The sequence below is a fragment of the Gadus macrocephalus genome, chromosome 16 (genome assembly GCF_031168955.1).
Source record: "Gadus macrocephalus chromosome 16, ASM3116895v1".
Classification (NCBI taxonomy): Eukaryota; Metazoa; Chordata; class Actinopteri; order Gadiformes; family Gadidae; genus Gadus; species Gadus macrocephalus.
Window position 1 is genome coordinate 20,228,523 of NC_082397.1, and position 27,598 is coordinate 20,256,120.

General features: G+C 41.1%; 3 protein-coding genes across 12 annotated transcripts in view; 2 read left to right on the top strand and 1 right to left on the bottom strand.

The window, feature by feature from the left end:
- The first annotated feature begins 1,847 nt into the window (after nucleotides 1-1,847).
- Nucleotides 1,848-14,842, top strand: appbp2 (amyloid beta precursor protein (cytoplasmic tail) binding protein 2). Its single transcript, XM_060074723.1, has 13 exons — nucleotides 1,848-2,423; nucleotides 4,767-4,855; nucleotides 5,298-5,449; nucleotides 6,176-6,299; nucleotides 6,787-6,955; nucleotides 7,325-7,414; nucleotides 7,603-7,670; nucleotides 7,755-7,860; nucleotides 7,975-8,099; nucleotides 9,531-9,616; nucleotides 10,077-10,267; nucleotides 10,813-10,978; nucleotides 11,244-14,842. The coding sequence occupies exons 1-13, from the start codon at nucleotides 2,286-2,288 to the stop codon at nucleotides 11,519-11,521; spliced, it is 1,782 nt and encodes a 593-aa protein (XP_059930706.1). The 5' UTR covers nucleotides 1,848-2,285; the 3' UTR covers nucleotides 11,522-14,842.
- Nucleotides 14,843-15,992: 1,150 nt separating this feature from the next.
- si:ch1073-145m9.1 (uncharacterized) lies at nucleotides 15,993-18,379 on the bottom strand. 3 transcript variants are annotated; one of them, XM_060074725.1, is made up of 6 exons: nucleotides 18,121-18,379; nucleotides 17,925-18,020; nucleotides 17,668-17,780; nucleotides 17,307-17,430; nucleotides 17,047-17,219; nucleotides 15,993-16,512 (listed from the first exon to the last, which is right to left on the bottom strand). In XM_060074725.1, exons 1-6 carry the CDS (start codon nucleotides 18,173-18,175, stop codon nucleotides 16,450-16,452), a joined length of 624 nt encoding a protein of 207 aa, XP_059930708.1. In that variant the 5' UTR covers nucleotides 18,176-18,379; the 3' UTR covers nucleotides 15,993-16,449. The 3 variants fall into 3 exon arrangements, with proteins under 3 accessions (XP_059930708.1, XP_059930707.1, XP_059930709.1); XM_060074724.1 differs by having other exon boundaries at nucleotides 17,047-17,430; XM_060074726.1 differs by lacking the exon at nucleotides 17,925-18,020 and having other exon boundaries at nucleotides 17,047-17,430.
- An 881-nt stretch (nucleotides 18,380-19,260) lies between these two features.
- Nucleotides 19,261-27,598, top strand: part of usp32 (ubiquitin specific peptidase 32) — a 41,167-nt gene continuing 32,829 nt past the window's right edge. For 5 of the 8 annotated variants that reach the window (XM_060074716.1, XM_060074717.1, XM_060074715.1 and 2 more), the window contains exons 1-3: nucleotides 19,262-19,480; nucleotides 23,266-23,393; nucleotides 26,609-26,714. In XM_060074716.1, the coding sequence (XP_059930699.1) occupies nucleotides 19,423-19,480; nucleotides 23,266-23,393; nucleotides 26,609-26,714 (292 nt within the window). In that variant the 5' untranslated portion in view covers nucleotides 19,262-19,422. Of the gene's footprint in view, nucleotides 19,481-23,265; nucleotides 23,394-26,608; nucleotides 26,715-27,598 lie in introns of all 8 variants that reach the window. The other 3 variants (XM_060074711.1, XM_060074712.1, XM_060074714.1) reach the window with 1 other exon arrangement.

A 27,598-nucleotide genomic window follows, 5' to 3' on the forward strand; every position in this document is an offset into this window, starting at 1 on the left:
TCGACCGTTTATTGTGCAATTGTTCAGATAAAGGCTGTAGAGAAAACACAACGAGAAAGACTACACGGCTCGTATGTGACGTCACGCTCCCTGCGACTGGCGTGGAGAAGACCGACAATCTTCCCATCGGCATAACTGAAACTCTGCACGTGCCCCGACTTATAATGGTTTTCACCTCTTTCGATGCTTTTATCCTCCCCTTGGAAAAAGCGGTGAAGTGGGGCAGAGAGATCGCCATCTCTGTGCCGAGTTCCAAGGGCGGGTGTGGTGACGTATATCATATGCGTCTAGAGCAGCGAAGAGCTGTAGTTCACAAAGCGGCCTCACATAAAACCTAAAATTATCAAACTTCTTCAGGAACATTTTTAGTTTTCTTTGCATGAAAAATTATCATTTAAATCCACAAACAACATATGTGTAATCCAGGGCATATAAAGACTGGGACCAGAAAATAATAATTTTCTCTCCATTGACACCCATTCATATTTTTCGATCTCATAGGTCCCATGAGCCCTACCGGAAGAGGCGTGACTTCGCCACTCTATTGAAGAAACCCCAACCGACTCTCTTCCGCCCCCTGGCGGCGTAAATATAACAATAGAAACAGGAGATGTATGGGACCATTTTATGGTAATAACCTGCACATATAAATAAAGCAAGACGAAACAGCCACAAATATATTTTTTATCCCACTTATATCTTAATGCAGTGCCACACGAGGAAACGATTCTTTGGTTGAAGACAACAAAAGACAACAAAAGAAAGAGGACTGAGGAATAGCAACAATAAATTATTTTGCTGCTTCTTCGGGTCTCCGAAATCTAATGAAATCACCACTTGGAATTCATTAATTACATCGATTTACAACAGGAAACGTTCCTCTATTTTTAAAGGTCCCATGACATGAAAATCTCACTTTATGAGGTTTTCTAACATAAATATGAGTTCCCCTAGCCTGCCTATGGTCCCCCAGTGGCTAAAACTTGCGTTTGGTGTAAAACGAGCACTAGCTGTTCTGCTCGCCTTTGAAAAAACGGAGGCTCAAGCGCGCTGATTTGGAATGTCTTTATTTAGGACGTCATAAAGCATTAAGCTTCTCCCCTTACTCTGCCTGGCCCGCCCAGAGACGTTGGCCCGCCAATGAGACACGACCATGCGAGCACCACGTGTGTGTGTGTGTGTGTGTGTGTGTGTGTGTGTGTGTGTGTGTGTGTGTGTGTGTGTGTGTGTGTGTGTGTGTGTGTGTGTGTGTGTGTGTGTGTGTGTGTGTGTGTGTGTGTGTGTGTGTGAATACACACACTGTAACGCAAGTGTTTCTTGTCGGTTCTTTGACGTCTCTTGTATTTCCACAACGAGACTGTCATGAGGGTTATCTGAGCCATGGTTGAGAAGGAATTGGGGGAAAGGATCTTTGGCTTTGACTCGCTGAAGTAGGCTACATGAACTGCGACATGCCGCCGGTTGCCGCGAGGCACCATCGCCCGGCAGCGGGCAGCAGGCAGCGCGCGGTTCAGTCTACTACAGATTGATTTGAAAGTGGAAGAACCAGAGACGTATGGCGACACATTAGTGCCATAATTCACTAATGTGATAAAAGATGCATTCGGGCGTATTATATTATTCCCCACGCGTAGATATTAACTGCGAGCGCGAAAATGATCTCTGCGCGAGCGCAAATAACCTCTGCGCGCGCAAAACAGCCTCTCTGATAATATTTAGATATAGAGCTCCAGGTCTCCCGTGTGTTCTAGAATATTTACAGAAGCTGCTCAGGGCCACACCCCCACCCTCCTGCTTGACCCGCCTCGCTCCTCCTCATTTGCATTATAGCTACAGTCACCAAAACAGCGCATTTGGGGGAAGCTCAATGTGCGACTGGCTCGGAGTGGCTGTAACTCTGCACCACGGCTGAATTTCGGGAACGTCTTTGAATACTGTGTTAGTTGCCCACTAATATCTATATTAAAGAATACATAAAATAGCATTTCATGGGACCTTTAAAGTATGGCTGCATCATATGGGTGCACGTCATCCCGTCGGCGTCGCGGAGCGTCAGATCGGGCGGACGACACATCGGCCATGAAGGGGAGAAACATGTAAAATCGACAGCATCCACGGGATTTCCTTTGTAATTCAGTGACAGTGCTCATGCTTCTCGATCGAAAGCCCACCACGGTTGTACGAGGAGTCCCGGGGGGATTGCTTTGATAGCAGCCAGGTAGCGAACAACGTAGTGAGAGTTTGGGGAAGGCTGAGGTGGTGCTCGGTGGAAAGAGGAAAACAACATGGCTGCGGTGGAGCTCGAGTGGATCCCGGAGACACTGTACAACACCGCTATCTCGGCCGTGGTCGATAACTACGGGCGATCGAGAAGAGACATACGCTCTCTTCCAGAAAACATACAGTTTGATGTCTACTATAAGGTAGGATCCGTCAACCTGGGTGTCAAACGTCACTGTCAAGGCGTCCACCCTGAGTACGATTTGGCTTGGCTTTAACTGGCAGCTAGGTGTGTAGCGACATGCTAACGACAAAGTTGTCGAGGGAGACCTCTTCTTTAAAGCGAGCGGTCAGGTCTGCAGGGGATCTGTCAGGTCTTTAAATGTTTCTGTTAGGTCTGCATGGGATCTGTTAGGTCTGCCAGGTCAAAGACCTCGTCTTTAAAGGGACGTTAGGTCTACCAGGTCAGAGACCTCCTCTTTAAGGGGATCTGTTGGGTCTACCAGGTCAGAGACCTCCTCTTTAAGGGGATCTGCTGGGTCTACCAGGTCAGAGACCTCCTCTCTAAGGGGATCTGTTGGGTCTACCAGGTCAGAGACCTCCTCTTTAGGGGCATATGTTGGGTCTGCCAGGTCAGATACCTCGCCTGTAAAGGGATGTGTTGGGTCGGCCAGGTCAGAGATGGGTTTGTCATCCGCCACAACGCATAAAGACACACTCGTTTTTAAAGGTTAGACCGCCAGGCTGAGAACACAGATTCAAGCTAATCACAAATGCATCTTTCTCATCCATTCAGAACTAACGTTGGGTTGTTACAGACAATTTACCAGGTCAATTAATGTGTTTTCTTTTTCTTGCTAAACGTTTCTCATCTTGGTCACATACAAACTGTCTTTTAAACTTGAGTACTTGTGGGGCTTTAGGGCTGTAACGTTTTGATGTATCGAGAATACTAACTTTACTTTATTTCATATCTACAAATTGATCTAAAATCGTCCTTTATTCTTAAATACTTAACGATGGACTGGATGATATGGCGTAGGCTTTTAGCATGTTGTTTCGTTTTTTACATCTTATTCTTTTACAATTGAAACGACGCGCATTGAATTATTATGAGTCGGTTGACAGAAATGAAGTCGGTTCCCAAAAACGGTCCCTTAAAGCCACACAAACGATTTATTTGTTTTGTGAGAATCGGTTAACAAATCGAGTACATTTGGCCACGCTACCATCTTATGTTTGAGGGGGTAAGGGGATTTAATGAAAAACTCTTTTGTCATTGCTGCTCTTTCGTGGTCTAATAGTTTAATTAATATAAACACTGACCGTAAATATACTCATGATAATTGATGTAGGCCTTTTTTTTTTTTTCTGTACAAAATACTGGTATGTCATCATTATCTTCGAATTTGTTTGCAACCTTGTCAACATCATGTTGTATTATGTATGTTATTATTTAAATATTGATGATACCAAGCATGATTTGAGAGTAGAATCCATTCTGAAAACACGTACATTGGTAGGTTTAACTTATTGTATTGGTTCTGATTATGCCAACCAAATTCAACAATAATACAATTCTTGTTCGAATTCCTGTCATGGTTTTGGGCAGAAGATTTTGCAGATACTCTTATTTTCAGTAGACCACGGGCGCAATTATTTAGTGATGACGTTGACAGCAACGATCTTTTGATATTTATTTGTATTCCTTGTAAGGAAAAAAAGATCAATGTATTTTGTCAAGATAACACAATTGTAATTAACAGTGTGTGAGTGATACTAATGCCTTTTAAAGCACACTCATTTTTTAATTGTCAGTATGCTACTGTTGGAATGGATAGGTGGTCGTAAAATATTCTGTGCATATTTTATGTATCTCCATACATGACCAGGCGTTTCACCATTAAGTAACTTTACCTTTTTAAATAATCTTATCTAGCACTAGCAGCGATCAGGGAACAGATTAGCTAAAATATATTAGACAGCTAATGAACGGGTATAAGTCAATAACATGGACTAGTAATTTCCTTGACTCATAATTCATCCCAGCATTCAGATATATCCCTACACCAAGCAAGCAGAAATGTTAGTTATTACTCTGCTATCTGAAGTTCATATGAAACCCATACATTGCTAAACTCCAATATGGATAGGGCTATAGCCATGAGTAAACGTGTATGTAGCACATGATTACTAAACCTATAGGGAGAACCCAGCCTAACTACATTCTTCTGTCTAGCCCTGTCCACTTTGAGAATGCAGATGTGGTATGGGTGCTAGTGTTACTACACTTGTTTCTATTCTGTTTGTTCAGGTATTGATTTATTTCCATAAATTTGAAGCAAATATAATAATTAATTCCTTTTATTTATTCAGCACTTTTCAAGGTACTCAAAGACAGCTTACAACACCATACAATTCAAGAGTAAAATATAATTATTACTATCAGTCATCATCAGTTATGGTATTTCCAACTGTTTTTGGTGGGGGACTGGAATTTGCATGGTGACGTGTTTGTTCGTAATTTCTTTCTTTCTTTCTTTCAGCTTTACCAGCAGGGCCGGCTATGCCAGCTGGGAGGGGAGTTCTGTGAGCTGGAGGTCTTTGCCAAAGTTCTGCGGGCCTCAGACAAAAGGTAAGTCAGAGTAAGGATATGAATGCTAGTCATACTTGGAATATCCACCTCTTGATCAAATGCAGTCTAGAGTCAAGAGTAAAATGCTAAAGGGCAATAAGGTATTTGTTCTCTTGCATTATAGCAAAGAGATTTAATGGGAGATGGACCGTTTCATTATATAATGAGGTGTTTGTTTTTAACTTGGATTGATGAATAATCATGAACAAGAATATACATATGCTCCACTATGATTCATGATGTTTCGCACCAATATGTTCCAAAACTCCCAATAGCCGTTTGACCTTTTTTGAATGGGAGAGCAATTGTGATTGATTAAGGGAGTTGAAAACTTCAGCAGTCTTTTTAATAATTGTTATGGTTCTTTGATCAATATCTACTGTTTTAACTGGACATTATGTATTATATTTTATAACCTGTCATTACCTAATCATTCTTCCAGACACCTCCTGCACCACTGTTTCCAGGCCTTGATGGACCACGGTGTGAGGGTGGCCTCGGTTCTGGCCAGCTCCTTTAGTCGCCGCTGTTCTTACATTGCAGAGTCTGATGCCCACGTCAAGGAAAAAGCCATTCAGTTTGGCTTTGTGTTAGGTAACAATTCCTTGATTAACTGTTTCTGCTTCACTTTAATTGTAACATCCCTTGAAATAAAGGATCTTCTGAGGTGAATTATAGCAGGAGTATATTGACTATAATAAGTCTAACAAAATATCTGATTTGTCTACTGGATATTAGAGACATGCAGTCATCCCAGAGCTTAGCAATGTGTTGCTGGTCAAGTAATCTCTGCTCGGTAGAAAAGGGCAAACATAAGGCCAAACATAATTATGGCATGGATATCTTTCTATTTCAAAATAGTTTTAATAGAGCACACCTAGTCTGGTGGTAATATTGGGTTGGTGACATGCAAAAGCTGTGTGTGCTTGCAAATACGGTCGTTCCAACACGCCTTCTTTGTCATAAAAGTCGCTGGGAAACCTTAAGTTTATATTGCAAGGGAATGCACGGACGCAGCTCGAGTCTTTTCCAGTTTTTGGCCACGCCTTCCCGGGAATGGAGATCCAAGAAATTGGTTGAGAGGGAATTGCCCCTCAAGATTAATACATTTTGATTATGTTTTTATTTGGTTGGTAACAGTTGTTATCACAATATATCCAAAGATGGTGGCTACCCAATCAGTATTGATGCTCATATTGCTTAGTTAAACACCGTTAAGTCTTTGCCCAATCTGGTTCAACCTGTTCAGTGTAGAAATTAAATCACTATGCTGCTTCATCATTTAAATGTTGTAACTGATTGAATGCTCTTGCCCTTTAGGTGGCTTCTTATCTGACGCAGGCTGGTATGGAGATGCTGAAAAGGTCTTTCTGTCGTGCCTGCAGCTGTGTACCCTACACAACGAGGTGCTGCACTGGTATCGGGCGGTGGAATGCTGTGTCAGGTATGGATCCAAGTCATTGTTTTCTACAATTATTTGCTCTGTCCTTCTAAATGAGGAACCAAAATCATCTCAGATTCTTTACTTTAGATTATAGCCAAGCGCTTGCTTTGTCTGTGTGTAAAATAAAGCTTTGTGATCTGTACGGATCATTGTTTGTAGACATGAAGCAAGAGGTTAACTAATTTGACCTGCAAGTTCTAAAGGCAAGCAGCAGCCACTTAATGAGCAAAATTCGAAATAGTGATGGAATCACAAGTTACCTTCCTACAACACTACATGCTTAATCAGCTGCTCTTTTCTAAACTCTCAATTTACCATGCCGTGCATGTGAAACGAACAAAAAAAGCCTTTCTTTGCTTAATTTGCTCAACATTCTCTGTGGTCTGTATCCAATACTTGAATCACCATGATGAATTACATTCTGCAGATATTGCAACACCCCTCATCTTTTTCTGCGCCTTCTACACATTCCTCCTGTTTCTAACAGGTTGCTCCACGTCCGCAACGGCAACTGCAAGTACCATCTTGGGGAAGAGACCTTTAAGCTGGCCCAGTCCTATATGGACAAACTAGCCAAACATGGCCATCAGGCCAACAAGGCAGCACTGTACGGCGAGCTTTGTGCCTTGCTCTTCGCCAAAAGCCACTACGATGAGGTAGGTTGTGTTATAAAAGATGTGCACATACCTTTGTTCAGAAGGCTACCGGCTGATGAATACATCAAATTGTATTATTTTAACAATGTTTTATTGTCTAGGTTATTTTATTTAAAGATGAAGCATGAAATAATTCAATGTTATTCTTATTATCATGTCCGGAAGCACACAAATACATGCACAGGGTACCTTCCATATTCTCAAATACATACGTTTAAAAATTATATTCTGTGTGGGGGGGGATAGGGGTCATACCTCATGGTTTAGTGGTGGATAGCAACGGGTATATAGCAGGTATGTTTATATTAACCTGTTGCTACAGGTATATAGCAACAGCACAAAATCTAATCTTTGCCTTTTATCTTTTAGGCATATAGATGGTGTATAGAAGCAATGAAGGAGATAACGCCAGGGCTGCCTGTCAAAGTAGTGGTGGATGTTCTCAGACAAGCATCCAAGGTAAAGAAATCACCTGATGTAGAGCTTATATAAAAAAAAATACATTTTTGAAAAAATAAATCACAATATTGGTCAGCATTTAAAGCAGTCTTCCTTACCCATGTGCAATGCGTTCTTGTTGTTCATGTGCGTTTATGAATTTACATTCTCAACTGGTGAAATTAAATCCCAATTTTTGTCTCCATTAGGCTTGTGTGGTGAAGCGAGAGTTTAGGAAAGCAGAGCAGCTGATTAAGCATGCAGTGTTTTTAGCAAGGTAACGTGTGGTATCACCAGTAATGAATGTAAATTACTTTATCTGTCTATCTGACCCCAATTTACTTTTGCTTTGTTTTTGCAGAGAACATTTTGGACACAAGCATCCCAAGTACTCCGACACTCTGTTGGATTACGGGTTTTACTTACTAAATGTAGACAACATATGCCAATCTGTTGCCATTTATCAGGTATGCATAACAGTGGTGTTTACTTGATCAGATTTACCTTGATCACTTCAGGGTTCTATTGCTCTAGCGCTTGTCCCCTATCTTCCACTCACCATGTCCACCCCCTATGTACAGACGGCGCTCGACATTCGACAGTCCGTGTTTGGAGGAAAAAACATCCACGTTGCCACAGCCCACGAGGACCTTGCCTACTCCTCCTATGTGCACCAGTACAGCTCTGGGAAATTTGATAATGCTCTGTGAGTAGTAGTAGTAGTAATAGCTGCTTTGGTGGCTAGTTCAATAAGAAATGGGGTCCCTTGTGGTCAATGCCCAGGACTGTGGTGAAAACGCAGACAATAAGGGGCTGAAGGAACGTTTGGTCCGTTGATATGTAGCTCCTGGGACTAAAAGGAGCTACATAGCTACATGACTACAAGGGACCCCATTTCTTATTTCGCTTTTCTACCTAAATGACCCTGAACTTTTAGTCCCAGGAGCTACATATCAAGGGACCAAACGTTCCTTCAGCCCCTTATTGTCTGCGTTTTCACCACAGTCTAAATAGCTGCGAAGGTTAGGCAAATTAAGGTACTTTAACATCAGACACATAACGAATAAAGGACATGTTAATGTGTGAAATACTTTGTGTTACCAATAAGAATTGCAGTGAGATCTCATAAAGCCAGTCAAAACAAGCTAATTCTCTGAACTTAATAATAATAATAATAATAATTGATCCGTTTTTTTATAGCGCTTTTCTAAATACTCAAAGACGCTTCAAAAAACTTCAAAATATGCTATGAATATGAGGATTCGATAATGGAGTTTAATTTTAATCCAATAGTAAATTAGTGTAGGGAATGGAAGTGCGGGGATGAGGGCTATTAAGATAATTGGGAGTGCATTCTTTAATGCATCCATGTTTGGGAGAAGTTAATTTTTTAGGTTGTTTCCCTGTTCGATAAAAGTAGACTACCACTGTTTCGGAAGAAGATGGTATCAACAACTAAACTGTTGCAATACAACTGCACAAATGTAAATTCACGTCCGGCGGTAAACATTGGCTTGTGGTGCCGACCGCTATCAAGATGAATGATCAACACGTTAAACCGATAGCGGTTATTAAATGAATGTAGTCAACCACTATGGATGCAGTAAGAGGACTGTGTGATTTACTGCTAGTTGAAGTGAACAAAACAGTCTCAGTGGCTGCAGATGTTAAAATGGCTGAAATAAAAAGCTTCCAGTACTTGGTCAATCAGATTTTCCGCGCTGCCAGCCCCACGACCAAGGTTCCTGTAACTTTGGATGTTCTTACCCAAACCAGCAGAGACAATTCTGGGGGTAAAATCATGACCTCAAAAATCTATTTGGACCCTGGTTCCGGCGGTTAAAACGTACCTAGTTCTTCAAAGGTTCCTAGTTCCTGCAGTGATATTATATTAAGTATTCGTTTGTTTTGGATGCATCTGAAAATGGAGGTCTTTGGAAATCCTGCATTGCTTTGTATGTCAAGAAGATTTTCAATGTGTCTAGGATTCCTATTGAGATTTATACAATCCTAATCCAGTTCCAGGATATATATTGAGGAAAAGTCCATTTGCTCCCCTGTAAAGTTTTTCAAAGGAAAGAAATATATAAATTATTTTATATTTGCACCATTTAAAAATGAACATTTCTTCCGACAGATTCCATGCTGAACGTGCCATAGACATCATAACTCATATTCTGCCTGAGGACCATCTGTTACTGGCCTCTTCCAAGAGGGTCAAAGGTATGCCGAGACCGTGAACACATTCAGGAAGTTGTGCCACTGTAAAGACAGCATCCGGCATATCATGTTTGTACGTTTAACGTCAAAAATATTGTTAATGTGCAATAACCAATGATGCACAAGAGATGGTGCTGTTCTCAAGGTTAGATTGTTGGTGATGCTAGTGGTTATTGTTGTTATTTTGTCACTTCTCTTGTGGTTATTATTGTTATTTTGTCATTTTTATTGTGGCTATTGTTTTGTTATTTCCCTTGTTCCCATTGTCACTTTTCTTCTCACTGAATACATACGAAAGTATAATTATTTCAGCAAAGAATAGTTAACTTGGTACTGCTTAATAGAGAAATGCTTTTTTAAGTCTGCATGCCCTAGGCTTGTGTGGGATATTTCACATATTGGACAGTCTCAAAGATGACTGTTGACGCCATGACCAGCTTGTTGTTCCGTTGTCCTGAAACAGCCCTGATCCTGGAAGAGATTGCCATCGACTGCCACAATAAAGAGACGGAGGAACGTCTGCTACAGGAGGCTCATGACCTGCACCTCTCCTCTCTGCAGCTTGCCAAGAAAGCGTTTGGGGAGTTTAACGTACAGACGGCAAAACACTACGGCAACCTGGGCCGCCTGTATCAGTCTATGAGGAAATTTAAGGTCAATGCAGTGTGCGTGCGTGGGTGTATCGGAGTGTATGGGCGTGGATATACAACCTTGCTGAACTGTTCCGTCATTAGCGGAACTGTAGCTTTAATTAGTAACCACTTCCCATTAATCAAACTGAAGAATATGGATGCAAACTTCGAGGCATCAAAAACCAAATAGTAATTAGTAATAATAAAATATGTTAGCAAAGCAAAATGGTTAACCAACCTAGCACCGAAGTCTTGAGAAATGTTGGGATGCATGCGCATATATCGGAATACACAGTAAACGCAAGTTTGAAAATGGTGTATAGGGGTCTGAGTCAGTTAAAAGCAACGTTATTCTGTTCAGTCAGCATTGTTTTTTCCACTGAGCTGACGTAGCATAGTCCTGCTCGAATACACTGGGAGTATTGAAAAAAAAACAAGTACAAACAGTACATGTCCTGTGGATGCAAATCCATTCCAGATGGGTTGAATGGATCATGTGTATTGATCAATTGATCACGGGTCCATTTCCGGGGCTGATGTCGGTGTCGTGTGTTTGGCTCTGGACAGGAGGCAGAGGAGATGCACATCAAGGCCATTCAGATCAAGGAGCAGCTGCTGGGCCAGGAGGACTACGAGGTGGCGCTGTCTGTGGGCCACCTGGCCTCCCTCTACAACTACGACATGAACCAGTACGAAGACGCAGAGCGCCTCTACCTGCGCTCCATTGCCATCGGTAGGCCATTTATAGCCCCAATCCATGGGGCATGACCACTCGTGACCACTCAGTCACCGACATTACTTATGGCACGCCCTTTACAACAAACTCCTTAGATGCACTAAATACACAGTGTTATTTTTATAATTCCTAATGGTTCCACTATGGGCCCTTTTCACAGAGGTGTCCTCATGGGACAAACATGAGTTTTGTATGATGAGCAACACCCTGCGTTGGCCCCAGGATGACGATTCTTAATGCAAAACAAAATGTCATTGTGCAGGGAAGAAGCTGTTTGGCGAGGGCTACAGCGGCCTGGAGTACGACTACCGTGGCCTCATCAAGCTCTACAACTCGGTGGGCAACTACGAGAAGGTGTTTGAGTACCACAACATCCTCTCCAACTGGAACCGCCTGAGGGACCGGCAGTTTGCCGTGGCCGACGCCTTGGAGGATGTCAACACCACACCGCAGCAGACGCAAGAAGTGGTGCAGACCTTCCTCTTGGCCCAGACCCTGGGGCCCGCTCGGCCAGGCCTGGGCCCCCCCGTGAGGGATTAAAGGGGAAGAAGGAGGGACCCAGACACCGGGGACCCTCCGTGAGGGATTAAAGGGGAAGAAGGACCTATTGGCTAAAGCTGGGGATGGTGGAGGGTGACAGAAAGAGGATGTGAGTTCCGAGAGGACCCTTGTGAGTTCACACACATTTATTAGGGAGGTACCCTGGGGAGAAGTGTATATGATTATGAGAGAGCTGTATAGATGGATGGGGTTGTGTCAGCACTGTTGCCATTACACATCCACATGCTTGGCTAAGAATATGTCTTATCCAAACCACTCTACACAAACCGCCTAGATTGTTGGATCAGTTCACTGGCATACCTGAATACGGATTAGACTAAGACCTTTTCAAAGAGAAGAAACAAGTTGTATCTGCAAGTGTGGAGATTGAGATGGAAAACAGACCGGGTTTCCTGCCTCAAAACCCCTTCCCCTCCCCTCTCCTCTCCTGGACCACAAAGGACACAACCTGACACATCTTGTTAAATGTGTCCTCGTCAAACGTGACCAACAGTTTCATCATCAATGTGTGGTTGTTTTCTTTTTAAATTCAGTGAAGCAACATCAGTCGAGTGTGAGTTATGCATAGCTTTTCTCAAAGGATAGACAAGCACTTAAGGGTAAATTTTAGGTTTGATGTATTTTAGTTACTATTTTGTTGCATACGAGGCTGGAGGGCTTGTTAATCATTTGTTTTTATTATATTCAGAGGGTTGGGGAAGGTAATCCCGAGGAAATTCAGAGTAGAACTGACATTGCTTTATTAAAGACCCAGTGACTCCAAAATACGTTTATGCTTCGACACAATTCTAATCTTTTGGGCTCTATACACCATCACAATGGATTTGAAATGAAACGGACAAGATGTGCTTTAACTACAGACTTTCAGCTTTAATCTGAGGATATTAACATCCAAATCAATCAATGAGTTCTGAAACATTTGGCTGAATATGAGCAGATAATATTGCCCGAAACACTTCAGAATTCATCCTGCTGCTTTTGTCAGCAGTCACATCATCAATAAATACAAGGGAACAATTTCCATTGGCAGCCAAACATGCCCACGTCATGACACTACCACCACAATGCTTCACTGATGAGGTGGTATACTTTGGATCAGGAGCATTTCCTTTCCTTCTCCATGCTCTTCTCTTCCCATCACTCTGGTACAAGTTGATCTTTGTCTCATCTGTCCATAGGATGTCTTTCCAGAACTATGAAGATGTTGTTTGGCAAACTAATCTGGCCTTCCTGTTTTTGAGGCTCACCAATGGTTTACGTTTTGTGGTGAACCCTCTGTATTCACTCTGGCGAAGTCTTCTCTGGATTGTTGACTTTGACACACAGACACCTACCTCCTGGAGAGTGTTCTTGATCTGGCCAACTGTTGTGAAGGGTGTTTTCTTCACCAGGGAAAGAATTCTTCGGTCATCCACCACAGTTGTTTTCCGTGGTCTTTTGGTGTTGTTGAGCTCATCGGTGCGTTCTTTTTTTTAAGAATGTTCCGAACAGTTGATTTAGCCACACCTAAGGTTTTTGCTATCCCTCTGATGGGTTTGTTTTGATTTTTCAGCCTAATGATGGCTTGCTTCACTGATAGTGACAGCTCTTTGGATCTCATATTGAGAGTTGACGGCAACAGATTCCAAATGCAAATAGCACACTTGAAATGAACTCTAGACCTTTTTTCTGCTCCTTGTAAATCGGATAATGAGGGAATAACACACACCAAGCCATGGAACAGCTGAGCAGCCAATTGTCCCATTACTTTGGTCCCTTCAAAAGTGGGAGGCACATATACAAACTGATGTAATTCCTACACCGTTGACCTGATTTGGATGTAAATACCCTCAAATTAAAGCTGAAAGTCTGCAGTTAAAGCACATCTTGTTTCTTTCATTTCAAATCCATTGTGGTGGTGTATAGAGCCAAAAAGATTAGAATTGTGCTGATGTCCCAATATTTATGGACCTGACTGTATTTCTTAAATGGTCGGGACTCGGGAACAAATTAATACATGCCATTTGCTCACTGTTGCTAAAATAAGCCCGTATTTTAGAGAAAACGAGTGTAAAGCCTATGTTCCTCTCAAACACTAAAAGGCGGGTAACGGTCGTTTCGTGACGCCGAGGGGCCTTGAAGTAAACTCCTCGCCGAAGGGACGATGGCGACCAGATGTTAGTGGCTGGTTGGAGCTCTACCTGGGATGGGACGGACCGAGAAAGTGTTTAGCCTCTCTGACCGTTTTTTTTTTTTATTAGGCCACTGTGTGTGTGTGTGTGTGTGTGTTTGTGTGTATGAGAATGCGGATCTGTGGAGCTTGTTATGAAAAGCTGTTGATTTTTATGTCCGAGAGGGGGTTTGGCCTCCCAGACACCTATACTAAATCGCCATGATGTGTCGAGCGCCGTCTCGAAATGCCCGCGTCCAAGTGAGGGTCAGGCTTCTCGGTATACCGCCACGGTGACAGGGGCATGATATACAACGTTGCTGACTATCTCGCTATCTACACAAAGACTGGACAGAAAAAACAAGTAGCCGCTGGTCGAAACACGCCCCGTCCCCTTCCTAGAGCTCTTGAGCATTTAAAAAAAAATGTTTTGCTCAAGTTCACTAGCTCTTTAAAAATGAAATTATGTAGGCGTTTCATTTGCTTTTTCCTGCAGACTAACTTTTTTTTTTTTTAAACAAGGGAATTAGGGATAGGAGTAGGAGAGGAGTGTGTACAGGTTGCCTGGTGTGGTCATTGGCCTTCCTTTTCTTCTCCTTAATATATTTAATCTCAAAGGGGGTGTTATTAGAGTGTGTGTGTGTGTGTGTGTGTGTGTGTGTGTGTGTGTGTGTGTGTGTGTGTGTGTGTGTGTGTGTGTGTGTGTGTGTGTGTGTGTGTGTGTGTGTGTGTGTGTGTGTGTGTGTGTGTGTGCGCACACACACAGTTATTTGTCACCACGCCTGTGTGCGTAGTACGTACACAGATGCTTGAGATTGTTTGAGTGTGTCTTTAAAGCTTAACATACAGACAGAGCCCTGGGTGCCTCGGTGCTCCACTGATGACTACCAGCCTTACACCAGCGGTCAGTTCTCTGCCGGCGGACCCGTGCTATGTCAATGTGCTAAATGATTCAACCCCTCAAGGACAGTGCACTGGGGACCAATATTGCGTGTCTGTGTCTTGGCCAGCCTATGATCTCCCTGTCCATTAAGACGATCCTCTGCACTCAGTAACCTCACCAATTATTCAAAATGTTATGCCTCCCCTACATACCCCACTTTTCTTTCCTCTCTAAATCATGAACAATTAAAGCATCCCCTTCCTCTCGAGTCACTCCTTGGTAGAAATCATTGTCCTTTGTCACTCTACTGTTGGATGTGTCATTTTGCGATTGTGTGACTGCTATAGATGAGGTCGTACTCTTGGCCCTAGAGGTGGCTCAGAAGATTATTTGGCATGATCTAGCACTCCACCATATTCCTTTGTATTTCAATAACTCAGCAATGCAGTGTTTTGATTAGCGGGAAGTTAAGTCAGTGGCAAGTTCCACTCAGCCACTAGTGGCCCTCTCCAGAATGTTATCCATTAAATAGACAAATTGAAGCATTGGAAGGAGAAACACTTTCTTTCACAAAATGATGTGCACCGTGAAGTTTCATTTCAAAATGTTGTCCCCCAAGTAATGGTCCATGTCTAATTGTTATATTCTTCAGCACCACACAGATCGATAAATATTGAATGAGGCCCAACGTTAGAAGGAAAGCCTCATTAGAATGGGAGGCGGAAGTGGAGGTTTGAGAATTATGTTGAAAGAAAAAATATATACAATTTGTTCTAAAGTTGAACTGCCGTTTATGAAAGGGAGTAGATCGTGTGCTAGATGAGTTGGTTGGTTCAGATAGTTTCGGAGAAATGGAACTTGAAGTTGCTTGTCATCAAGGATGGATGAGTTGAAACATGTTCAATAAAGCTGTGATCTCTCCAAAAAGTGGAATACCTGTGCCTAATTTCCTTGTCGGGAACATCAATCTATTACATACGGTAACTGATAACATATACCTCATAAAAATATACCACAATGGGCTGACTAGACCTGTGGATTAAAGCTGCCCTGTTCCTCGGTCAAATACATTTCCATTGAGGAACAAGTTTGTGCAGTTGATAGTTCCTCTTCCAATAAATCTTCTATGCAGCTTAACAAATAAACGACATACCTCTATCGCAATTATTTGTCACATAGTAATGCATACATGCTTGGCAGTAACATTTGAACTCCAACCCATAACTAGATGCTTTAATTAAGTTATTTAAACTTGTAAACATTATTCTAAAGGGTCTAAGCTAAAGGAACTAATGCAACAACCAGAGATGGAAAACATTGAAGAGACAACTGAAAAGTAAAAGGACATTTATTTGTGAGGGAAACAAAGGGAAGGGTAAGGTGACCGATGGTGGAGCAAAAGGAAAGTAACTTAGCTAAGCTCCTTGGAAAGAAAATAACCCTGACTGGCCTAGCTTGAGACAGTAAAACAAAACGTACACTGGTTGCAGCATCCATCCCCTACCTGGCGGATGTAGGTAGAAAACAGCAAAACCAAAAAATCCAAAGGAAAAAAAAAAGAAAGTCAGAAGGAAATTGAGACATTCCTGGGGTGCAGACATTCATAACCCTGGTTACAATCAGGAATGTAAGGAGGGGGGGAGGTACCTGTGGGAAGACGGATGGAAAACAAGACACGACCACGAACTCAAGGGCTACTGGCAAGGCATGTAACAACTGGTTACACATTGGTCAGTTTTCTTCTGCCATCGCTCATAGTAAATACGCAGCGTTTTCCATCAATTCATATAAAGAAACATTCGAAAAATATATATTTTTAACATAAATATACAGCGTAAATAAGTAATATAAGGTGACAGCTTGCTTGCAATGTTTTCAGCTTTTCTTCTCTATCTCGTCATCGATGAGATGTTTGATATGTACCCATATACACCATACCTACAGATGGAGAGAGTTGGAATGGGGGATGGGCATAAGAAGGGTCACAAAGGTGTTATGTAATCAAATTTAAAATGTAATAATATGGATAACAGTGTTTCCCCCAGGAAATGTCTTAGTCAAGGAGGTGGGGGGGTGGAGCAATGCCGTTTCAATACCATACAAAAAGCTTTATGGCACGACTATTGTTGTGAACAATATTGGTAATGTGAACATTACCAATGCATTATATATCTATATTCTTTGTACCTGCAGTATTTTTCCTTACCCTACGAGAGTTTTGTACTTTGTTTATGCATAATAATTAAAAAAAAAAAATTATAAATAATTTAAAAAAAAAAATTATAGTCAAGGCGGGGCCCTATTGTTGTTAAGGCCTTAACCATACAGTGCTGGGGGAAACGGAAGGGAAGAGGTTGCTGAGCCTGTTCGTGAGGCTTCACTGTATTCTCATTTGTTGTATATAATTGATCATAGGAATAAGATAGCATAAGATATATGTATCAAATCAAATCCAAGCACGTGAATCCCTACCTCTGCCACGAAGCCCAACAGCCGTCCAGCTGTCAACCCCAGAGTCCCTAAAGTTTGGATCAAGGGGGGCAAGCCGAGGGGTGCCGACAGGAGTCCCCAGCGATGACCATAAAGCCACAATGGTAAGCAGTGTATTCCAATGATCACCCAAGCGCCCAGAGGGGTCTTAAACCCTTGAAGACATAGAAAAACAAAACTGCTTCTTGTGCTTGCATTTAGGTTATCTGTTAAACATACAAAAGTAACGTTGAATGCCTTACCTTTTGCCATGATTGATCTCACTAAATATGGACTAGTTGTGAAGCTGCTTTTCCAGTCTGCACCTCTGGCACTGTGGTTACATACAAACACACACCACTCTACTGCAGTCACCAACCAACCCCACTACACAGAGATAGGGACCAAGTAAGACCTAATTAAGTGATTGCTTATACAGGATTGATAGTTGTGAGAGAATGTTAACAATAGTTTTAAACATTAACAACTGTTTGCAGTCAGCCATCTCTGGCCTTTTCTTATTTGTCTAAATTGCCATCTTTTGTTATTAAGTTACATTTTAGTACAGGTGTCACAAGCATGATGCTATAACTGCAGTTGGAATTTATTGTATGGTGGTATAACCTCGAACAACATGCTCCACAGCATTCCTCTGCTTAGATTGTCCACTACCACATCCAGCCAAGCCCCAAACCTGGACGTCTGCTCCAGCCTCCTGGCTACCCAGCCGTCCACACCTGAGAACATAACACCAACATCGCCATGTCTTTCATCTGTCAAAATGCGACGTCGACATGTTGGACTCCAGTATCTAGGTATAGACTAGTATTCTTCATTTGTATAGTGCTGACATTATACAACTAGTAGAGATGCAACATTACCATCAAGCAGTATGGAGATTGAATACAGCGGAATAAAGAAAGCTGGTCTCTTGAAGACTACCCAAGAGATAGATACAAGGACAATCCTAATGTATCCTAGAGGAGAGCACACAATACACAAGGATTACAATTATTATGTTTACTTATTTATAAATATATTATATACGAATGATTTGGATAAATGTCGTTTTCATACCGATAATATTCGGCCAGTACACAAAAACGTGTCGGCGCGTTGTTGATTCTGCCATCCTCCCTTTGGAGCCTAGTTAGGATTATGACGCCTCCTGATTTGTTTCTGGTTCGAGTCGCATACGGGAGAAACAATTATGGAATTGCTCATGCCAGTTTAAGGTAATTCCAAAATTCACAATTATCAGCATATCATTAATCTTACATCAGAACTAATAGGGTAGTTTCAAGCACATGGTAATACCAGAGAATGTCTAATATGAAGACGGGCTCTGGTAATACATGTAATAGGGAGGCAATGCGCTAACCACGCCCACACCTTCGTCAAGTCGGTTTAAAAGAGGACGTGGGGCTGCAACGTAACGCAGCGGTTCAAAATGGCCGCAGACCAACCGTGGGAACTTTTCTTCTTTAATAGGTCCGTGGAACAAACGAAATATCTCCCATTAATTTCAATGTGTTTTGCGGCTTTGATGACACCAAAAAGCTCAAAATTGATATCAAGTTATTCTAAAAGAGCAATAGAAAAATGTGAAACAAAAATAATGACCTTAATTTGTCACGTCAAAAAGTATGACATGATTCAAATTAAGGCATTGCCCATACAACATAAGGGATATTATTATGATTATTATTATTTCATTTTTTATTATTCATTGTTATCCATAGCTTAAAAACGAATTATAGAAAATTGTCAGCTATTAGGGCTACGAATACATATTTTTCATAATGAAAGCTACCCGAAGCAAATTACGGATTTAGAGAAAATTATTATAGAATTTTTTATTGTTTTATTGTTTAGTTTAACTTGTTATAACACACAGATGGTTCAAAACCGCAATCCACTAGAGATTGCTGTTGCGCTTGTTTGTGGACGCGAAATGGTATCGGTTCAAACACGTTGGAACAGAGAGTTAAAACGATCATTACAACACACTATTAACACACACATCATCTTCTGCTATAATTTAGGTAATACACTTAAAATTTAAAAATAATAATAATTAAAAACATATCCGTCTGACTTTTGTTTACAACTCTCGTTGCTTGTGTCATGGTGGTCTGTGGTGTCAGTGACAGGCCGCTAGGGTCATGTGACCCAGCGTGGTCACGTGACCTAGCGTGGAGGCGTCGGCGAGGAGGAGGAGCCGTCTCTGGGAACACGGAGCAACAACATTCACCCGTTCACCACATACACACTGCACACAGGACGGGTTTCACAATAAACGGATAAGGCAACAGGCACTCCTCAGACAGAGCTAACAACGGCCACATATTCCTTCCACCACAATGAAATGAAGGGAGCATGGGGGCCAAAGAGTCACGGATAGGTTTCCTGTCGTACGACGAGGCGGTCAAGAGAGGTAAGAGACCAAACCAAAGCTAAATCCATCACGTCTGCGTGAGCCTACCCAAGCTCGCCCCGTTAGCTAGCCTGCTAGTCATATGCTAACGACAGAGACGGGCTCTGCTTGGACTAAGAGCAAACACGCAATGCAGATCTTTTTCGAAGTATGCCAACGATAGCTTTGAAATGCGCCTTGAATGCACATTAATGTGGTGTTAGCTCTGTAACAACACAAGCTGAATTAGCTAGCAGGCGTCCCCTGATTCTTATGATGTGTTCGAGATGTCAGCTCGCTGACAGACTTAAGTCGTATGAATCCCTGCGGTCTGAAGCCTAGGAGCTTCAAAGCGCAGATGAGTGGTTTCTTAAATGCTTGTGACAGTCGTCACTTCATACATTTTTCCCTCACCTGTAGGCTTATTTCTTAGTAACATAAAGGCACATTTATATTGAGTTCAATATGTGTATACGATAGATGATCTATCCAGCATCAATCCACTTTTTCTGTTTTGAAACCCAAAGAGGTCTCGAACATACCATATCCGTTGTTGAGACTCAGGGTCGATCATTTAAATCAAAATCAATACCATATGCATGCATTTCCACGCAAATTAAAGTGAGGGCCTGAACCAGCAAAAGCGCTTCTGGTTGCCTACGGCATATAGCTTGGCGTATTGGGGACAACCTAACTGACGTGTCAGTGCAGTAACGTTTGTTAAGCACTAAACACAAACATTTTATTTTATTTTTTACCCTAATGAATAATGTTAAACCTGGCGATTATGTATCGGTAAACATTCAGCTTGGGAAAGCTAAACTGCGGCTTCCAGAATCAAAGCTGGTAGAGCATGTTTCGTGTCATCTATTTCGCCATCGTTATCTCTACCCTTCTCGTAACACAGAGGCAAGTGATGCATCTGATTAACTTCCAAAAAAAAACAGGTAACAAACAAGCTGTTGTATAGTATTCCAAGCTGTGGTTGATGAAGAGTTGCAGCGGTGTGAATCCAAAATGTTACACTGTGTTTTAATTTTACACTGCTACATCTAAGAATGTAGATCATTGTTTACATGTGACCTATTGAAATGTCTTCCGAGCATTTCCTTTTGTAAAACGTAAACAATCGGTTGGCAAAGGCTGCTTCTTTCTTCATGACCCATGTACTGGGTTGGTTCACAGACTTTTTCCATTTTCACACAAAAACGAAAGGGTGTGTTGTCATATGAAGTCTATTAACTTTAATGTCACTTTCGAAGCTCTGACCCACTTGGGCCTGGTTTAACTTTTCAAAATAACGAGCACTTCATGGGTCCTGCATGGCTACATGATAGTCAGTGGTTAATCGCTGTGTGCATGATGTCCACATGTTTCTGTGTGTGTATGTTTTTTTTTATTATTATTATTATTATTATGTCATATGACTAATTATAAAAAAAACATTATTTCTTCCAATAAGACCTTTCTGTTTAGCTTAAATCAATGTAGTACCTACCTACATTTAATTAGTTGCATTCATCCAATCTGTAAAAGGTAAAATAAATCCTTCTGCTTCTAACACATTTATTTAATCAATTTATTCTGACCATTATTGCAAGTGACAAGCCTATTGTCGCTTCTCTCTCACTGACTGAGCGATGCTTTTCTCTCTATCTGTATCATCAGTTGTCATTTAACATTCTTGGTCCACAATCCATGCACATATTTATTTTTTCTCATCCTCCACTATCAAATAAAAAATGCATTGAACAGAGGCAGTTAATAATAGAAAACACAACCATTGGTGTTATGAACAGCTCATTGGTGTTATGAACAGCTCGTTGTTGCTCCCACAACACTTTTCACAGCACATGATTCGACTTCCTGACCAGTCGGTGACTGGTCCAAATAGCCTGCTAGATATCTGTTTGACATTTGTGATGCATAATATGGTGCCATCTAAACAGAATACGTCTTTGAACAGTTCATACATGAGGATCGTTGCTCAAGGTCAGAGCCCTAACAGGAATAAGGCTAGGTTGTTGTGCTTTAGAAGGTCGTGAAGCGGATCCGCAACTGATTTTCCACAGCTTTGAAACATAAAAGAGATTGTGGATAGGGTTGCTGCTGGGTAACACTTCTTAATCCAGTATGTGTTAGTTTTATTATACCAACAATAGGCCATGTGGCTGGCCACCTTTTTAAGAGAGACAAACACCACTAACTTAAATGGTACAATACACAACTGTTGTTATCAAATGCTTGAAATTCAGAAGGTTTTTACCTGTGCTATGGTTTCTAGAGCATGTACATGTTCATGTTCATGTTTTAATGTCTCTCCGGCTGCTCTTAGTTGTGAACAATCAGTAGTTGGCCCTTTGTTGCCTCGTGAAGTAGTAAATATCTCTTCAAATTTCTTCTATTGCATGTTAGAGAACACGGCTGCATTGGGCTCATGTTGTCCCTATCTCTGGTGAGCTATGAAAGTTACTAGTTTATTATTAACTCTTAACTGGCCTTCATGGAATATAATGCACAACCTTCCGACATTGCCTTTGCCCTATTGTTGGTAATACTCAAAGCTTCCATTTTGTCTCAGCGGATCAAAAGGTTTCTGAAGAAATGTAAATGCAAAGTCACTCAACACTTTGATGAACAACAGAAGATAGGCCTAATTCCAGGAATCCTCTTTGACTTCCTTCAGCTCCTTAGAAAGCCTACGTATATGTTCTTAATTATTTTTGATAATTCAGGCAAAACAGTACAAAGGAATTTTGTGTCTTGAAAAAATTATAAAAACTCCTAGTGATGCAGTATTTTCCCCTTAAGTAACAGTTATTGAATTCTGAATCTGTATTTTCTTTATCAAGCAAACTGCATTTAATCAACATTCAACCAGGACTGTGCGTCAATTTCGGGGACTGCCTCACAGCCATGGAGTGGATGTATGTAGTTCTGTATTGGATGAAGCACATGGAGGTTCAGCAGTTTTGTCTTTACTCGTATATTAAACATTCATGGTTTCGTGAATAACTGTTTTAGACACTATCTGCAATTTACAGTATGATGCTGTGTGTGTAGTGTGTGCGCATTCAGAATGCACGTTTGTTCATATATAACCAGGCACTAGCATAGTCAATTACATGGCTGAGGAAAATTGAGGTTACGAAATACAAATGTTAATTTATCCTGTGCTTGACTGATTGAGTGGCCAGGTCAGGCCATTACACAAACAAGGTGCATTGAATAAAATGTCTGAGCCTGCATTGTGCATAACTAGGTAGCAGGGACTTGGGGGAGCAATCCATTTTTTAAATGGATGTTGCATATTTGGTAGGTACATATATGCAGACAACTCTATGTAAAAAAGAAAACACAGAACTCTTTCTTTTTACATACATTTTGAATAATAGGGGCAAAGGACACAATAGGTTTGCACGTTCTGTTTTTTTGCAGAGTACAAGGCTGATTAAGTTGTTAGCTGCAGCCTTTATCTTCCAGGGCAAACAGCAGATTAAATAGTAACAAAATGTTAAGGTAAAGACTCAAATGAAGTTCATGTCAAATCCTGTGTGTGGACTGAAGGACATCCAAGTGTTCATGGTTTGCTTGTTTTCCATTGACTGTTGTTGAACTTGAAAATTACAAAATGATGTATCACCACAGCTTTCAGTCATAAGTCACCTTCCGAGCGAGACAGAAAACAACAGTAACTTATTAGGGAGTCATCAGACTGTTTGAAGACAGAGGATTAAATTAAGGTCCAGGAGCAGAGCATTTTTTTATTGTTTTATCTTTCTCCTCCTTCTCCTATGTCATTGTAGTCACTGATGTGGAACTGAAGCGGCTGAAGGATGCTTTCAAGAGGACCAGTGGACTTTCCTACTACATGACCCAGCAATGCTTCTACAGAGAGGTCCTGGGTGACAGTGTACCCCCTAAAGTAGCTGAGGTAAGTTGCAGTGAAATCAAACATACTCATCACTCATTTCTAGGGACTCTTAATTCCAAACTCATTAAATCAACGGCATAAGGCAGAAAAAGATGAGACTACTTGTGTGTATTTCTCTACCAGACTGTCCCACAAATAGACCTGAGGTCTTAAACTTAATGCATCTGCAGCAATGCCCCATCTTGTCTGCAGCTTAGCTGTGTAGTCTGGGTCGTTCATAAAAACACAACACATTTACAATGTGCTGCAGGGTTTCCGCTACATACATCTTGCTAAAAAATGATTGCCGCCGTGTCTTCCAAATTGTATTCAAATGTATGACATTTAACGTCATGAACTCCCAATTACACCTCTCTGGTCCGCTCTCGTTGTCCGCTTTCTCTCTCCACTTTAAGGATGAGCAACTGGAACAGTGACAGATCGTCAATCACTGACAAGATCATGACAACCATCTAAAGAACAGTGCGAGTAAGGCATTATTAAACTCAGTCAGACTGACAAACTGTGCAGGCTATGACTCATTATCTTACTGGCAGGCCAGCAGGAAGGGGCTTTGAGTTGTGGGTGCTGATATTCTATATGAAAAATATCTATACATTTTGCAACGGTGGCGACATTACATGACACTGTGGAGCTGTCGGCCCTAGTGAATGCGTTTAATCATTAGTGCGGAACTAGCGCGCAACATTGAGAGGGTCAATGAAAGCAATGGAAAGGGAAATGTCAAGCATGGGTCAGTAAAACATTTTTAGAAAGTGGTTTTGAGTCTGCCTTGTGTATGAAAAGTGCTATATAAATAAAGTTGCCTTGCCTAGCCTTGCCTTTACCAAAAAATCCACAATTCGTTTTTGTGCCATTGTGAATTACTTATTAGCTATCAGGAAAGGCTCTGCAGTTGGAAACGTTGGAAGTGTATGGTAACTTCTGTAATTTTTTATAATACATTTAAATGAATATACATTTCAGTGTTTCTTTCCCACAGACCAAGGACCAATGTGTGGTGCGGGGGGGGGGCGGCGGCGGCGGCGGGGCGGGGCGGCGGCGCACTTACTGACGTCTGCGACACGGCGACGCGGCCGTCAGTGAGTGTGCATGTAACTCCGCGTTTACATGCGGACACACCTGATTTGCATAGATGTGGAAGAACAGCTCAATCGGAATAGAAAAGTATCATATATATATACGCCTCAATCGGTTCGGAATAGAATTCAATGCAGAATAGAATAGGTGGTGTAGTCCGCTATAAATACTTATTCCGATTAGTTTGGGGTTTAACTTGGAGCAGCTGCAGTAGTTCGCAATTGGTCCACTCCGTCTGTACTTTAATGCACACCGAACCTTACCGCTGTCAAGGAAATTGGATTTATTGCCTGATTCACGTCTTTGTTATTATCACTCCGTAGTAGTTACAGTAGTCCGGTAACTTATCAACCCCAGCGTGTCCGGTTGCTAAGCGACGGGTGACATGAGTGTGTGAATGACAGGGAGAACGAGTGCTATGCAGAGATGAATGGACGGAACGATTTTTAGATTTCCAAATGGCGTTATTAAAAAAAAAAAAAAAAAAAGACAGAATCAATTCGTGGCGCTCGATGTTGATTCTGTGGCGCCGCGCCACACAATGGTCTATGTATGGGAAACACTGCATTTTCAGTGAATAAGTATTGCAGAGTTTTCAGAAACATCCCCAAACAGGACAATTATGCAACATTTATTTTGCATAATAATGTTCCAGCTAACAGTAGCTAGGTTACGTTAAAGTGTTCGGTTTGCTAGGTTTGGTTTGTGCATGTTGTTCGGTACATCTGTCCAGAAAAGTGGTTGTGCTGTAATTACAGTACTATCCAGTGAAACTTCCTCATTTCACTGGATAGTAGAGATAACGATGGCTGGTTGAGATACAAAATGTGTCAAAAATGGATGTTAAACCAAAATGTGGTCTGTTTAGTTACCTAAAGTTTGTTGCGCAACTCCTCACTGGCTATTACTAAAAAGGTTCATGTTTAACATTAACCACAGGGCCCAAAGCATTCAATCAAATTACTTTGTTCAATGACACATCAATTCATACTTTGAAAGTTACCTTCTCAAGTTCAATAACTACGGAATCCTGTATTGAATTTGATCAACTGTGGTCCCGTAGTCCGTATTTCCCTAGTTAGGAAAAAAATAGATATATCATTTGGCGAAAATCTTCACCCATCCACAAATAATTATGATACGATTGAAAGATCCATCTGGGGAGCAGCTCGGTGGCTCCACCCACTCATGTGCTACCCATGTAGGCAATGCTCCTTGTAGCGACCTAAGATGATCCATGAAGGCACACAAAAAAATACAAAATATATTTATATAGATTATATAGATCGGATCTCAAAATATTTGTGCATCAGCCTTCGCAGTCACAAGGGCTTGGTACTTATTCTAAAATGAACCTTTCAATTAGCCAATTCTGTCACTCAAGGAATTTCACTTCACTTTCATTTGTCTTGTCTTATTTTTCCATTGGTGTGCTGGCCGGGTTATATACAACACACCATGCACCCCAAGTCCAACGAATAACTCCAGGGCTGTAAAGTTCATGCAACGAGCACATGTAAAAGAGATTTACCAGCTGAGAAACGAGACTCCTTGCTGTCATTGATTCATAGAATATAGGATATAGGGAGTCACATACAGAAATGGTTAAGTGTCATGATTAATGATTGATTTTAAGGTTTTTAAGTTGGCAATATTTTCATATCCCTTTCACTTCCTTCTGGGAAAACTTTATTTTCTTCCTCCATTAACTGTTGCTGTCATTGGCAACAATTACATTTGCTTCAATGAACATTAAATGAAAGTTAATTTACGACAGGTACAACTTTTAAGAATGTGTCTACTCTAAATATATTTACCCTTTTGTTCGTTTTTGTTAGTTTCTTACCATTAAACAGCACACCTGTTTGAAACCAGAATTAGGGTTTGGTATAAAGCCCAATATTTATCCAATACAAGGGACAGGGTTTATTATTTAACCATAGTAAATGTAAATGCAGAACTGCGTTTTAAGTAAACATGCATGTTTTCTTTGGAAATGTTTTTATGCATCACAACTATTTAACTATGAACTATGATTGATTTAAATATGGGGAAAAAAATCGAAAGCAGAATTTCCATTGTGCACAGTGTAATGTTATGAAGGCATTGTCATGATGGTTGTTGTTTTTGTTCAGGTAATCTATACCTCATTTGGCGGCTCACCCAAAGGGCTTCACTTCAACAATCTGATTGTCGGCCTGGTGCTTCTGACCAGAGGGCGAGATGAAGAGAAGGCCAAATGTAAGTCCCAGAGCAGGCTGATATATCTATTTCACAGAGCAACAGAGAAGCAATTAGCTTGCATGTGTGATATAAAATAAGTGGGCTTGTGGAAGTACTTTTATGAAAGTGTCAAGTGTCCACTGCTTGTGCTTGTGTATTCTTTATGATCATGTCTCTTCCTATTTGAATAATTACACAACTGTATTGCAGGAACATGCTGAATACAGGTGAATTTAGGCCATGAAGATGGTGAATGTGTTTATGGTCACAATACACACTAGTGAATGGTGCATAATGAAATAATAAATAAATAAATAAATATATATATGACAGCAGCAGCCAACTCTGAATACTGCTGGTGTCAGCATTACATTTTTCCCCAGTATGCTACACAATAGACTATGATGGAGGAAATGGAATGTTTTTTATGACTAAAATAATGCAGTAGAATTCATTTAATGAATGAATTGATTTAATATTATCTGAGAAACAAACCACACACCCTCTCATCATCATGGCAACAATGCACGTGGCACCGTCTCAATTGTTAATTTATAGCTTACAATCCCTGTGTGGACAGTAGGGCTTTGACTTTTGCCCAAAAATCCTATTTGAAGTTTGTTTGTTTATTAATATTAATATACGAATATATTTGAATATTTATTAATAATATTTTGACCATTAAATGCCTTCAGTAAGACCTGGATTGGGCTTCGTGAGGTTTGTTTACCACGCGGTAAACAAACCCCACCGGTCTTGCGTGTTCTAACGGTTTATTAGGTTTCTAATAAATCGCTGTCTAATCAATACTTCATTCACTGCCTCTTCCGTGGTTATTACAATATTATGAATAGACTGCGTCGGGTTCTCTGACGTCTCTCCCTCTTGGCCTGCCCACAACA

Bases quoted from the DNA above. Each gene is read 5' to 3' on its own strand.
- si:ch1073-145m9.1 (XM_060074724.1), bottom strand. From the start codon at position 18,175: ATGGCAGAATCAACAACGCGCCGACACGTTTTTGTGTACTGGCCGAAT. The intron at 18,021-18,120 runs GTATGAAAACGA...GCTCTCCTCTAG, and splicing joins GTACTGGCCGAATATTATCG to GATACATTAGGATTGTCCTT. The intron at 17,431-17,667 runs GTTATACCACCA...ATCTCTGTGTAG, and splicing joins TGTGGAGCATGTTGTTCGAG to TGGGGTTGGTTGGTGACTGC.
- appbp2 (XM_060074723.1), top strand. From the start codon at position 2,286: ATGGCTGCGGTGGAGCTCGAGTGGATCCCGGAGACACTGTACAACACC. The intron at 6,956-7,324 runs GTAGGTTGTGTT...TTTATCTTTTAG, and splicing joins CCAAAAGCCACTACGATGAG to GCATATAGATGGTGTATAGA. The intron at 7,415-7,602 runs GTAAAGAAATCA...TGTCTCCATTAG, and splicing joins TTCTCAGACAAGCATCCAAG to GCTTGTGTGGTGAAGCGAGA.